This window comes from Miscanthus floridulus, unplaced genomic scaffold, assembly GCF_019320115.1.
Source record: "Miscanthus floridulus cultivar M001 unplaced genomic scaffold, ASM1932011v1 os_1020_3_4, whole genome shotgun sequence".
NCBI classification, from domain to species: Eukaryota; Viridiplantae; Streptophyta; class Magnoliopsida; order Poales; family Poaceae; genus Miscanthus; species Miscanthus floridulus.
The window spans coordinates 18,969-34,224 of NW_027097474.1; the positions used below are offsets into that span (position 1 = coordinate 18,969).

Sequence of the window (15,256 nt, forward strand, 5' to 3'; positions counted from 1 at the left end):
AGCTGTACGTGAACATGGTATGTGTCATAGAAGAATAAAGAGGCGCAGGGAAGAGAAAAGAAAAAGAAAAAGAAAAGGAAAAAGAATATTATATTATATATAAAAGAGAGAAACATGCATGCGCTAACGCTAGCACGCTCCTGTGGCTCGCAGCGCCCGCGCAGGTGGGCCGTGCTCGCTCGCGTACGTGGGCTGCGCGTGGGCCACACTCGTTGCAGCGCCGGTGCTCAAGCTTGCAGCGCGCTGGATTGCAGGTGGTCGGCGGGTGACTCCCTGCCACCTGGTCGGACCGGAAGATCTGCGGGACAGAACGGGCAGAGGGGGCGAGCGCATGGAGAAAAGAGAAGATGAGAGGAAGGGCAGCGGTGGCGCCGCCGGCACCGGCGGCTCGACTCCTGGGGCCAACCTAAGGGACCTGGTGTCGAGGGAATACTACGGCCACAAGAAGAAGGTAACACCTCTCAACGCCTCCGCAATATCCATCATAATTTCTTCTTGAGCCCCTAAAATCCAGAATCTGGCCGGAAGAAAGGTTTCGAAGTTCCTATCCGTAGGGTTGCAGTTCGTAGGGCGACGTCCTAAAATTCCGGCCGTACATGCAGAATGAGGAAACAAGGTGTGGAAGTACCGAAGTAGCAATCTTTGGGCCTTCCAGTTTGGTTCCTGAGAATATAGACGGGATCGTGGCCCTTTCTTGCTTTCGATTCGAAGCTACAAGCGAATTGGAGTGGAGATTTAGCTGTTTCTTCTCCTTATATATAGAACCTGTGAGCAGTCATAATGTTAGAGCTTGATGAAAAGGAAAATATTGCTGCAGCCACAGTTAGTTGCAAAGGAATTTAGTTGTCCTCTGTTGCAGCAAAGGAGCTGTGGTGCCTTTGCTTGCAGGGGGAGCAAGAGCGGTTGCCCTTTGGTTCTAAAAAGAAATTTGACCTTATCTTAGTACATGTTGGAGTATTTCTTTATTGTTAGTTTTTCACCTGTTTATGTTTGTTGTCTTTTGTCAGTGCTGAAAACTGGTTTACACATTACTAAGAAAGAAGATTGTCACTAATGATGACTTCTAGTGCTTTCTAGGGCTGTAAAGTTGCAATGAGGAAAAATAAGAAGGGATAATCTTCCTTTCAGAAGGAATATATGGCATGTTGAGGATTTTTTTTCTTTGTTTCTTACATTATGTTGAATGTGTTGCTTAATTGTCCTCAACTCCTCATAGCGATCTTCAAAGCAAAACCACTCTACCCTAGTACTTCGCAGTACAAAGTTTAGCTTGATTTGTGGGTTCTTGTTTTTGCCTTTTGTTATTCATTTCTCTGGTAATCTTATCACTGTGTTCACCATTCTGATAGTTTTTATCATTAGGTGCACTCTGTAGCATGGAACTGCCTAGGCACAAAGCTTGCTTCAGGATCGATTGATCATACCGCACGTGTCTGGAGCATCGATCCACATGGCCATGTAACTTCCTCTCCTTCTGTCATTGTTACCAAATTTACTTTTACAGAATGGGATATGCTTTTTGTTGTCACCTTCTCAAATCCCCCCTCCCTCTGTTTTTTTATTATGATAAGAGTCATTTTGGTCAATTTTAAAATTCTGCATAATTGGTATATTTCCTATCTTATAGAACTTAGATAACAAGTTATGACCTTGAACTTAAGAAAGCATTAGTTTGTGTGATATGCCAAAGAGAGGTAAATGCTTCACATTTGCACCATTTTAATTTCTAGCTTTGGCTTTTTGTCGCAGGTACTTTACAGTAATTTCCTGTTTCTATAGCTTGTGCACAATAGAATTATCTGTTCAGTTCATTAATTATTGGTGTAACTCAACATATAATGTTCTTAAAGTGCAATGAAGCTTTTACCATAATTAAGACCCCCCTCAAAAACCTTTTACCATAATTTGTAGCATGAAAAGTGGTTTTATTCTGAACAGATGGAATCTTTAGAGTAAGCTATAGAGTTTTGAATAAACTTTTAGCTAGAGTATTTCCTATTCTTAATAATAGCTCTTTCTATGATTTTGTATTTGGTAGCAGGGAGTCTAATTTCATCTTACTATATACCATTGAAAGTTTTAAATTGGAACTTTGGCTAATTTTGTTACAGTCTAAGGTTAAAGATATTGAACTGAAAGGCCACACGGATAGTGTAGATCAGCTTTGCTGGGATCCAAATCATCCTGATACAGTTGCTACTGCAGCTGCTGACAAGTCTATTCGTCTTTGGGATGCTCGAAGTAAGTAGCACACTTCTTCCTTGATGATACTAAAATGCACAGTTTTTTTTTAGCATTTCATAATGCATTTATCATTATCAACAACAACAAAGCCTTTAAGTCCCAAACAAGTTGGGGTAGGCTAGAGTTGAAACCCAACAGAAGCAATCAAGGTTCAGGCACGTGAATAGCTGTCTTCCAAGCACTCCTATCTAAGGCTAAGTCTTTGGGTATATTTCATCCTTTCAAGTCTCCTTTTATTGCCTCTACCCAAGTCAACTTCGGTCTTCCTCTGCCTCTCTTCACGTTACTATCCTGACTTAGGATTCTACTATGCACCGGTGCATCTGGAGGTCTCCGTTGCACATGTCCAAACCATCTCAACCGGTGTTGGACAAGCTTTTCTTCAATTGGCGCTACCCCTAATCTCTCACGTATATCATCGTTCCAAACTCGATCCCTTCTTGTAGGACTGCAAATCCAACGCAACATACGCATTTCCGCGACACTTAGCTGTTGAATATGTCGTCTTTTCGTAGGCCAACATTCTGCACCATACAACATAGCAGGTATAATCGCCGTCCTATAAAATTTGCCTTTTAGCTTCTGTGGTACCCTTTTGTCACATAGGACACCAGACGCTTGCCGCCACTTCATCCACCCTGCTTTGATTCTATGGCTAACATCTTCATCAATATCCCCGTCCCTCTGTAGCATTGATCCTAAATATCGAAAGGTATCCTTCCTCGGCACTACTTGACCTTCCAAACTAACATCTCCCTCCTCCCGAGTAGTAGTGCCGAAGTCACATCTCATATACTCAGTTTTAGTTCTACTAAGTCTAAAACCTTTGGACTCCAAAGTCTCCCACCATAACTTCAGTTTCTGATTCACTCCTGTCCGGCTTTCATCAACTAGCACTACATCGTCCGCGAAAAGCATACACCAAGGGATATCCCCTTGTATGTCCCTTGTGACCTCATCCATCACTAAAGCAAACAAATAAGGGCTCAAAGCTGACCCTTGATGTAGTCCTATCCTAATCGGGAAGTCATCCGTGTCTCCATCACTTGTTCGAACTCTAGTCACAACATTGTTGTACATGTCCTTAATGAGCCCGACGTACTTCGTTGGGACTTTATGTTTGTCCAATGCCCACCACATAACATTTCTTGGTATTTTATCATAAGCCTTCTCCAAGTCAATAAAAACCATGTGTAGGTCCTTCTTCTTCTCCCTATACCGCTCCATAACTTGTCTTATTAAGAAAATGGCTTCCATGGTTGACCTTCCGGGCATGAAACCAAATTGGTTCATAGAGACCCGCGTTATTGCTCTCAAGCGATGCTCGATAACTCTCTCCCATAGCTTCATAGTATGGCTCATCAACTTAATTCCTCGGTAATTTGTACAATTTTGAATATCCCCTTTATTCTTGTAGATCGGTACCAATATACTTCTCCTCCACTCATCAGGCATCTTGTTCGATCGAAAAATATGGTTGAACAGCTTGGTTAACCATACTACAGCTATGTCCCCGAGGCATCTCCACACCTCGATTGGGATACCATCCGGTCCCATCGTCTTACCTCCTTTCATCCTTTTCAACGCCTCTCTGACCTCAGATTCTTGGATTCTCCGCACAAAGCGCCTATTGGTGTCATCAAAAGAGTCATCCAACTGAAAGGTTGTGTCCATATTCTCACCATTGAACAATTTGTCAAAATACTCTTGCCATCGATGTCGGATCTCATCCTCCTTTACCAAGAGATGCTCCCTTTCATCCTTAATGCACTTAACTTGGTTGAAGTCCCGTGTCTTTCTCTCACGAACCCTAGCCATCCTATAAATGTCCTTCTCTCCTTCCTTCGTACTCAAATGTTGGTAAAGATTCTCGTACGCTCTACCCTTTGCCACACTTGCAGCTCGCTTTGCAGTCTTCTTTGCCACCTTATACTTCTCTATGTTGTCCACACTGCTGTCATGGTACAAGCGTCTATAGCATTCTTTCTTCTCCTTAATAGCCCTTTGGACTTCCTCGTTCCACCACCAAGTATCTTTAGCCTCACGTCCCCTTCCTTTGGTTACTCCACACACCTCTGAGGCTACCTTCCGAATGTTGGTTGCCATCTTGTCCCACATATTGTTTATGTCGTCTTCTTCCTTCCAAGAGCCCCCTTTGATAACCCTTTCCCTAAATACCTCTGACGTCTCCCCTTTCAGTTTCCACCACTTTGTTCTTTCAATCTTAGCTTGTTTATTCCTACGGGCACGCATCTGAAAACGAAAATCTGCCACCAAAAGCTTATGTTGAGAAACAACACACTCCCCTGGTATCACCTTGCAATCCAAGCATGCTCGTTTGTCCTTTCTTCTTGCGAGGACAAAGTCAATCTGACTACAGTGTTGTCCGCTACTGAAGGTCACTAGATGAGATTCTCTCTTTCTAAAGAAAGTGTTGGCTATCATCAGGTCAAAAGCTACCGCGAAGTCTAGAGCTTCCTCCCCCTCCTGATTTCTACTACCATACCCAAAACCTCCATGAACTGCCTCGAAACCTGCGCTTGTAGTACCTACATGCCCATTAAGATCTCCTATAAAAAGCTTCTTACTACTAGGTATAGCTCTAACCAGGCCATCTAAGTCTTCCCAGAACTGTCTCTTAGCACTCTCGTCGAGGCCTACTTGGGGGGCATACGCACTAATTACGTTCAAGACCATATCACCAACGACAAGCTTGACTAAGATAATCCTATCTCCTTGCCTTCTCACTCCCACCACACCATTCTTGAGGCTCTTATCAATCAAAACTCCTACTCCATTTCTATTCGCGACTGTCCCTGTATACCAAAGCTTGAAACCTGTATTGTCCACCTCCTTCGCCTTCTGACCCTTCCATTTAGTCTCTTGAACGCATAATATATTTACACGCCTCCTAGTCGCGGTATCAACTAATTCTCTTAACTTACCTGTAAGTGACCCTACATTCCAACTACCTAAACGGATCCTAGTTGGTTCGACTAGCTTCCTTACCCTTCGCACCCGTCGACTCTGATGCGAAGACCCTTGCTCATTTTTCACTACACCCGGGCGCCGATGTAGCGCGCCACTAAGGAAGCGACGACCCGATCCTTGGTTACTTGACACCATGCCCAGATCACGACACGGCGCGTCACGGGGGTGACGACCCGGCCCTTGCCCATTTAACACCATACCCGGGTTCCGATATGGCGCGTCGCTAAGAGGGTTACGCCCCAACGATTTTCTTTCGGGTTTCATCTCCATTTAAGTGGCTAAGTTTTTAAATCTGATATTCTTTCGGCCCTTGCCCATTTATCATTATACCTTTTTAAATCTATGGAATACATTTTTTACTTCAGCTGAGTTTGGATCCATCTAAATTTCCATAAGCTGGTAGAAGCCAAGTTCATTCGGCTTTTGAGATTGCAGAACCTGGCTTTGGAGTTGGTGGGTGTTTGGAGACCATCCTAGCTTCTACAAGCTTGATCCTGAAATCTGATATGATCCAAACAGGCCCTTTGTTCTTTCCTACATTATCCCACATTTACAACAAATTTGATGTGGAAAGATCTCTTATGTAATAACTTTATCTGGAAGCTATTTTGTCGTATGTGACATCTGGCTTTTGGATGATATATGTTGTATTTTTTGTTCTGTCTTGGTGGTAGTTTTTCTGTCAATCAAGTTATAATGTTTTTATCTTTCTTCTCATCAATGCTTCTTTGTGTTTTTTTCAGGTGGAAAATGTCAAGTTGTTGAACTTAGCGGAGAAAACATCAACATCACATATAAACATGATGGCACTCAGATAGCTGTTGGAAACAAGGTTCATACTGCCTAACTTTTCTCTGCTCACGCTAAGAATGGATACATTTATAACAAAACTGACCTATATTAATGTACTTAGGTTTATTTACAGTAAAAAAGATAGGTTACTTTCTTTTGGCTTATACCTTTCTCAGCAAGTACCTTGAAAAATTGCAGCCATATTGCTATTTTGGTGTTTCTTTTTTAGAAGTCCTACAGTTTTGCATTCCTGAATCCTGTATCAGTATCATTGCAATATAGAATGGAATTATGCACCTAAAGATGTACATATAAACATATTAATTAATCAATTAGATGGAGCCGTGACATGTTTTTTTTCTCTGTATGGTTATAGATAAATATTCTTGGCCTTGAGAAAGCAGTGCGAATAATTTATCAAATCAGGCATTTGGGGGGTTGGGGGGGGGGGGGGGGGGGGGGGTAGGGGGAGGGAGGGATGATTCATAAAAACTGTTCTCTATATGATTGTTTACAAATTACTGAAACTCTAATTTTATCAAATTTTTTATTTATGTCTACAATAACAGCTTTTGTAATGGTTTGTAGGAGGATGAGCTGACTATATTGGATGTTAGGACACTTAAAGTTGCTAAGAAACACAAGTCTACTTACGAGGTAATTATGAATTGAAGCTTGGCTATATGAAACATTTTCTAGCAATTCTTTGTTTGATCCAACTGTTCTTTGGATTAGCATGCACATATACATGTCGGTAGAAATAAAATGAGCAGCACTGTCCATGTATGCTTGTCTGAGACAAAATTTGATGTATGAATGTTTTCTATGAGTAAATGGGTACTGCTGTATGAATTGAATTTACCAAATAATTGAACGTATACTTTGTTTTAATCTATGTATTGCTGATTTATGTACCTTTGTGTTTTCAATTTATTGCAGTTCAATTTTTTTTCTTTACATTCTTTGGTGTGTTTTCCTTGGGTCAGTTGTTGCATAATTTGGAAGCATCGTAATGCTTATCTTCTCTAAGGAGCAAAACCAAGTGTCCACAACGTCTTACATCAATGAGGACGCATGGTTTTGGTGCATTGCAGATGCCAAAGGGTTGTTCCTATTGGTAGATTGGTAGAGGGTTTCATCTAGAACTAGAAACTAAGCGCGGCGTTGCCACGCAGCTGCCAGTGTGGCTATCCATACCTATCAGTGAAGGCAGTAAATTGCAACATTCAGAATAATGTAAATGAGTGGTATCCATTATTCTCATAACCAAGAAAAAGGCATTTATCATATTTTGAAATACTACACGTCATTGGTTAATATGGAAGTGATGTTTAGCCAAAAAAAAAAAGGTAAACCAAATGAAGCAAATGGTTCCCTTCACTGCAGCTGCATTGTATTAAGGAATGCATATGTCCCTTAAGAACTACACATTTATTTGATATACAATGCATACCCTGGTTTATTGTTTTCAGTTTGGCTATGAGGATGTTAGCACTTTGAGTAGGCAAAATTGAAATCGATTCAGACAACACAACAGCTGAAGAAAGGTGTGCACAACTGGTTGAAAGAGCCTAAAAGTATTATCCATGAAATATGAAATATGTGCTGAATTAGCTGACAAAAGTCATTCAAACTATTATCCATAACTTCGAAAAAACAAAACGACAGAGATTGTACCTTTACGGTGATTGCATGAACATCGTCATACAGGACGGGTGGATTTATAAGTGAACTCATAGGAAGGATGTCGCTAGAATGAGGTAGTGTACTCATAGCAAGGGTATTGCAGCACACTATCATTCATAGAAGTTTCTGCAAAGAGCATGACAAAGAAAATGATATGTGAATTAGAAGTCGCAGGAATAAAAGAGATTGCTAATTTTAGGAGGCACGACTAAAACCCAAGTACGAAAAGCAACGCTAACGGAGCAGACCTATGGGAAGCAATGGAGCAATGCTTCCTGATTTGTGAATCGTGCAACATTTAAGGCTTACGTTTTTTATGGGCTTCTCCAGTTGGTGCAGCATTTATTTACTGGCTTCGAGAGATCTGATAAAAACGCAGAGTGACTGCATTAGCAACCATGCAATGGTTAGGAAGCAAATAACAATAAAAATAGGTAGTCTGGAACAATAAGTGATATAGATTAGCATATGGCAAACATCAGTATCATTCCATTTGGTCATAAAAGTATTTATGACAATCTCCTTGTGGCCTCAGAAATGCAATTATGCATTTTGCAGGTCTACTTTCTCTGCACAGGTACAGGCAAGGGCTTACAGCAGTAGGTACAACTAAGATTAGAAGGGAATTATATGTTTTCATATGCTCTATTCCAGGAAAAAGGAATACAATGTGTCTCACCGTTTTCCTGTGAGCAAAGACGTGTATTTGTTCAAAAAAAGTCACAAATCACATTAGATATCCGAACTCCCTAGGTCCATAAGCGAGCAGCAACATGGACCATATCAGAGGCCACAATGCATGAAATATAAATAAATAAATTATTTCTTGTAATTGAGTGGTGACATAAAAGAGGTTCTGCTTCATTTGCAACAGTTGGTCCAATGCAACGGCCATCCTGGAGGGGAAAAAAAGATAGATGTGTTTCATGTCAGAAAAGTATGACAACAATTTTGCCTGCATATGGCTGATTGTGATTGAGCTAAAATAAACACATGGTACCAGGCATATGATCCCACATGTAGATTCATAGACAGGTGCAAAGGCCATTTGACTAAGCATTGTGTGGCATCATTCATGCACTAACCGCCTTGGTAAGGTTAGACTGAAATTAAAAATTTAGTGATAGAATGAAACACCACCTGATCAACAGGTATCATCATCAGGGACTTCTGTCTGATCAAAGATTCAAATGCTTCATTTTCCCGTCGAATGGTGGACTCAAATTTTTGCACCCCAGTGGAATATTCATAAAAAAGGAAGTAAACTTTTAACTTCCTTGATGAGCTGACTGAGGCATGGGAAACAAAATAAATACATAAGAAAATTTGACGTTGCCTAGAAACTGGCCAACTGCATTTGTATCAACAAATTGGCTTTTACGTATAGAAGTATGAGCATCGCCATGTTGACTATTGCTGCTGTGTCGGCAGGGGTAGGACCATACAACCTACATGAGAGGGAACAAATACTGAGTGTGGCTCTGTCAAACCTGTAACAGAATACAAGTAAATATATTTATAAGCGAAACCATAGATGATAGCATCTTTCATTGTGTAAAGAAATTGTTGCTCCTATGGTCTGTGGCAGCGGCCATGGTCACCGGCAGGCACATGTACGTAGATATTTCATGCCTGAATTAGTATCCACAATTTATACACAATCTCTTTCTGACCATGCAACATTTTTAACAGGCATCTATATGATGAGAGGAAGAGGTGAGTTAGGATATGTTTGCTGACTCAATTTGGGAAACAGAGAAACATGTTTTTACAGAGGTAGTGTGTCGGCAGGGGTAGGACCATACAACCTACATGAGAGGGAACAAATACTGAGTGTGGCTCTGTCAAACCTGTAACAGAATACAAGTAAATATATTTATAAGTGAAACCATAGATGATAGCATCTTTCATTGTGTAAAGAAATTGTTGCTCCTATGGTCTGTGGCAGCGACCATGGTAACCGGCAGGCACATGTACGTAGATATTTCATGCCTGAATTAGTATCCATAATTTATACATAATCTCTTTTTGACCATGCAACATTTTGAACAGGCATCTATATGATGAGAGGAAGAGGTGACTTAGGATATGTTTGCTGACTCAATTTGGGAAACAGAGAAACATGTTTTTACAGAGGTAGGAAAAAACATAGTTGGCATATCAAAGCTGAGGATATAAAAGCATATGTTTGGGAGAAAAATAAGGGGAGGTAAGCAACCTGGCATGTTGTGGACTAACCTTACTCCAACTTCAAGTGCAGGAATATTCATAGACCCTTTGAAATTGCAACTGTAAGAGGGGGGCATGTGATCCTGACAGCATCTACTATAATCTGAAACATATATAAACTTTGAAGACCATATTTGGATGACCCGGAAAATTGGGAAGGACATTAAAGAATGAAGATGCAAGTAACAGCAAGAGTGGAAACAGAGCCAATGCGGGACATCCGCTGCTCTCCTTCCCCCGACTGTTCATGTGTGCAGACTGCAGACCTGCAAGCAAAAAAGGAGGAGATCGTGAAGGCAAGAGACGGTGGGGCAAGAGACTCAAGAATGGGCAACAACATAGGAGATCTAACCTGGTTCGGTCGGTGCACTCACAGATCGGTCATGGAACCACTGGCCCGGTTGCGGAGGTATTATCGTGGTCAGGCTACACGTGGAAGAAGCACCTGCGATGCAACTCGCCACACATGGTGCTGGGCGACGGCGGCGGAGGAAACCTTGACCGGACGATTGGTGGGCGGCCGGATGTGGGCGGCCGCAGGGAAACCCCACCGCCGGCACAGCCTAGATCGGCGAGGACGGTTCCGTAGCCACCAGGCCTTCCTCCCCACCTGATCGAGCTCCCCACCATGAAAGATGCCTCGACGGGTGCGGAGGCGGCGCTCGGCTGGAAACTGCTCTCCGGGCTGGGAGGGGCCGGGGCCAGTGCGGCGCCCCTCGTAGCGAGCGCGTCAGTGGCGCGACCTCAGCGGGGGCCGGGGTGACGGTCGGCAGCGCGGCCTGGGCGGCGGTTGGGACGGGGGCGGTGCTCGGCGGGGTGGCAGTGGCGGCCGTGGCGAAGGCGCAGCCAGGCCCGGGTCTGCTGGGAGAGGACGTCGGGGCCTCCCGCCGAGGTGGCGCTCGGCGGCGCGGCCTGGGACGGGGACGGCGCTCGGCAGGGACGGGACCGGTGGCGGCGGCGGAGGCAGGAGCGCCAGCGTCGGCCCGGGTTCACGACGATTCGTGGGTGACCAGGTTTGCGGGTTGATGGGCAAGAGGCCCGATCAGACCCGCATCGGACGGTCAGTATTGCGTAACGGGTCGATCGAACGGCTCACAGGTTAACGGGTGACGTGGCCCTAGCGGGTGCCCGCGGTTTGGGTGCAGGATTCCTATAAGAAGATAGATATTAGCTGTCCTTGTTTACTTTTCTGATTTTCTCTTCTGTTACCCCTTGTTTGGTCCTGATTTCGGGGGGGGGGGGGGGGGGGGGGGGGGGGGGAGCTGCTTGGCCATTTTGGCCTCTCCCTCAATGTAATGATACACATTGTGTGTGCTTAAGGAAAAATGTTGCTTTCGTTGTTTAATGTTTGTGAATTGCGTTATTGCTTTGTTCCTCAGGTGAATGAGATTGCTTGGAATAAAGCTGGAGATCTATTCTTCATTACTACTGGGTTAGGTAGGATCTAAGATGCCTTTTCCAAGCTCACATTGATAATACTGAATAAATAAACACGGTATTTACATTTTGGCAGATTTTTGGTGCTACCATATTGTATCAATTAATGTTTCCACATGGTCTGTTGTTCATGCAGGACACGTTGAGGTGGTTAAGGATCTTGAGTTTTTAAAGCCCTGCAAACTGAATGCTCATACAGCAGGGTGTTATTGCATTGCAATGGATCCAGTTGATAGGTATTTTCTATTTTCTATTAAAGGTTCTTTATTTATTTCTCACCCCCTGGTACTTCTCTGGATCCCTTGGATTTGTAATTTATACTACTTCAACTGGGTTATCTGGTCTGCTATTTGACTTAAGATGTAAGAGTGAACTCTATAAATGTTTGACACTGATGCTTGCATGATTAATGACTTCAATTCCAATTAATATTGGCACAACCTATTCACCTATGTTCTCGCTATTAGAATACCAATATTATTTTTCTTTTTGAAAGACCAGACTAATAAGAATTATTGAAATTTTACATCCTAGCTTCATATCTAGGTAAAGAATAAATTGTTAACTAGCAACCTTTGGGTGAGTGATTAACTAGGACATTACCTACCTGTAAGTGAGTTTTAGAAGATATGATTACCTGTTCTGTCCTTACAACTACTGAATTCAGAATTTACAAAGAGGAGCAAATTAGTTTGCCAGTGGACCTAGATTGTTGTCTACGCGAGATATTGTGACCTGCAAACTGTGAGGCCAATATACCATCGCATAGATTGAGGTGGGGAAAATCGCCCGATGTGTGAGTCTAGACCTATATGGCAGCCTCATATCGTATGGTAATGGTATTTTCCAATTAGCCTTCTTTGTGATGATGCCAGGCTACTTAATTCAGAAAGCACTTGTTTTGAAGTTTTGGTCCACAACAATATGCAAGTAAGCATCATACATTTTGTAGTCGTCTTCTGTATATAGTAGTCAGTTGTCTGGTTTCCTGTTAGGCTGTTACTCTGATTTTGAGAGAAACTATAGTTGTTTTGCTGATGACAGTTACAAATTGTTATGATGCTAGGTATTTCGCTGTTGGAAGTGCAGATTCACTTGTCAGTCTTTGGAATGTCAAAGAGTTGTTATGCATTAGAACCTTCACAAAACTTGAGTATGTTCCTTTAGCTTAACTTTACTATGTAACATTGCTATATGGCAATAGTTTTGAATGGCTTTATATTCCTATAAACATGAGTTCTCAGTTGTCATTATTGTTCCTTTGCTGGAAGACTATATTTAAAGGTTTGAGGTTGGGGGGGAGGGGGAGTGCTTATTGATTTGGGCATTACACTTGATGTTTCCCCTCGCTTTTCTCCATAGTCTCATGACATGTTAGACTAAAGAGTGTAATATTTTACAAAAAAAAAAATGTTCTGTTCAGTCTGAATATGTTATGTAAGTGTAGGCAGAAGAAGCTATGGGATTTGCTTAACTTAGATCCTTCTTTTATATTAAAACATGTTACAAGTTGTGGGAAAACATGAAGTCGCCTTAAAGCCACCAGGTTTTAACTCTCCACATGCTATTTTTGTTTAGTGTCATCCATGTGATCATGTCATACAAAGTCCTAATGCCCCTCAATCACAGTTCAACACCAACTATTTCAATTGGTTTCTGCTACCATATGTAGTGCCATGTCCGTTAAGCCCCTAACATATTTCACTGAGCCATTTAGTGGTTGCTATCATCAATTCAGGTTGATGTGCAGTTGGTGGTTCAATGCCCTTGGCTAACTTCTTCGACAGAACCTTGTCTCAGGGAATTGGAGAAAATTGACCAAGGGTTAAAGTTATTTTAGCCCTGGACTTGTAACCCTTATATCCGTATTTGGCAGTGAGCGAGTCTCTCCACTTCTCCTGATTTCCAGTCAGCCTCCTTGCAAAATAAGCAACGGTTAGGCTGCCTAGAAATTACCTTCTGCAGACCCAGAGGGCTTTCAGCAATCGATGTGCCCTTTTATGAGAAATGATGGAAAAGTGTAGCAATGGAGTTATTTTGATGAAAATGCATTTTTTTACCGGGATTAGGCCGTTAGAGTGGGGTTGAATGAAGAAATGGTGATAAGCATTCATTCAAAGAAAAACCTTGATAAGCTGATCAAGTAATCCTCCTTCCAGTTTCAATAAGCTTACAAAGATTTATATCTTTATTTTTATTACTTTTTCTCATAGGTGGCCTGTAAGAACAGTTGGCTTCAATCATACTGGAGAATTCATTGCATATGCCAGTGAAGATCCTTTCATTGACATTGTGAGTCGTCACACACACACATAGTATACTTTCCTTTTTATTCAAGACTAAATGCTGTTAAAAGTACTGTTATTTTACGTTTTATTATGCTTCCATCAGGCCAATGTTGAGACTGGACGATCAATTCATCAGATTCCATGTAAAGCAGCTATGAATAGCGTTGAATGGAATCCTAAGTACAATCTCCTGGCCTATGCAGGAGACGACAAGAACAAGTACATGGCTGATGAAGGTATAGTTGCTGCAATTCACTCACTAGTTTGGTCTAGTGGTCTACTCATGCTGTTATTTACTGGCAACAATTGAAGATATAACTGATTTCATTAACATGAGTCCATCGCTACAGCAGCGAAGAAAACTGAATGTCTATGGTTGCTGCAATTCACTCACTAGTTTGGTCTAGTGGTCTACTCATGTTGTTATTTACTGGCAACAATTGGAGATATAACTGATTTCATTAACATGAGTCCATCACTACAGCAGCCGAAGAAAACTGAATGTCTGGTTCAGTTTAGCTTTTGGACCTTTCTCAGCCGCTGTTGTGTTGCTTTTATCTGATCAATCAGTTGTTGAATGATTTCACATTGAACTATCTGGTTTTCGACAAAACTGCCTAAAAAATAAGAATGGTTGAACGAACTATGAAAAGGGTGGAGCTGTATCATCTGCCTAGTTAATTATAGAGGATTATCTTGCTTTAAGGGATTCTAGTTCATAAAGCTCTGGTGGTATAATGATAAAAAGAATTGATAGGCCCTTACCATTTGTTGCTTTTGCAGGTGTTTTCCGGATATTTGGCTTCGAAACACATAACTGATGCTGACTTAGACTACCATCATATAGAATGGTTTGCATTGTAGATTCACTTTCGGATTTGTTTACACTGATACATTTTATAGACGTTCAGTGTAACTTCGATGCTGATCAATCTTCTGCCAGCTTGAACTGAACGTCATTGTTGTAGTGTATCACAGGATACCATGTGATTAACGTCTTTTCATTTTTGTGTTGTGACGAAGGATTATGTGGACGACGTTATCACGTAACTTTTTCATCTGATTAGAACCCAAATAAAATGGAGTATATTGAGAAAATAATAAAAACAAAATTACACAAAGATATTTGTGAAAGGGGAGAAATTCATGGGAGTTCTTAACATGTTCTCCCTTAGTTTCAATTACAAGACGTTTTGGCTTTCTTAGATACAATTGCTTTTACTATGTATGTAGACATAACGTATACCTAAATGCATAGCAAAAGCATCTATAAAAATCAAAACATCTTATAATTTAAAATTGATTCGATACTATTTTTGAAACTAAGCGTGCATGAGGGCTATAGTATGTCATTTCATTGCAGGAGAGGATCCTCAACAGAAGACAGACCTCACTTTTTGATAGAATGAGTGGACGTGCTGTGCTGTAGTTCGAAATAAGGTTATAGTGGTTATATGTTCTTAAGTTATTCTCGTGTTACCAGATCTGCCTCCCAATTGAACGCAGTTTTCCTAACCTGATAGCTTGAAACCAGAACCCTTAAAAGAATAAATAAACAAAACAAAGCTCAGTAACTGAGCGGCACGAGC

At 41.6% G+C, this 15,256-nt stretch overlaps 1 protein-coding gene and 2 long non-coding RNA genes across 3 annotated transcripts; 2 read left to right on the plus strand and 1 right to left on the minus strand.

The window, feature by feature from the left end:
- The first annotated feature begins 131 nt into the window (after positions 1–131).
- Positions 132–14,695, plus strand: LOC136533627 (THO complex subunit 3). The gene is made up of 11 exons (XM_066526178.1): positions 132–451; positions 1,363–1,458; positions 2,112–2,241; positions 5,979–6,067; positions 6,616–6,684; positions 11,322–11,379; positions 11,516–11,615; positions 12,446–12,532; positions 13,593–13,671; positions 13,771–13,903; positions 14,451–14,695. Exons 1-11 carry the CDS (start codon positions 332–334, stop codon positions 14,486–14,488), a joined length of 999 nt encoding a protein of 332 aa, XP_066382275.1. The 5' UTR covers positions 132–331; the 3' UTR covers positions 14,489–14,695.
- Positions 6,699–11,155, minus strand: LOC136533628 (uncharacterized). The gene is made up of 3 exons (XR_010778512.1): positions 9,952–11,155; positions 8,023–9,161; positions 6,699–7,839 (listed from the first exon to the last, which is right to left on the minus strand). It is a non-coding gene; the product is annotated as an uncharacterized lncRNA (long non-coding RNA).
- LOC136533629 (uncharacterized) lies at positions 9,161–9,493 on the plus strand. The gene is made up of 2 exons (XR_010778513.1): positions 9,161–9,326; positions 9,406–9,493. It is a non-coding gene; the product is annotated as an uncharacterized lncRNA (long non-coding RNA).
- Positions 14,696–15,256: the final 561 nt, after the last annotated feature.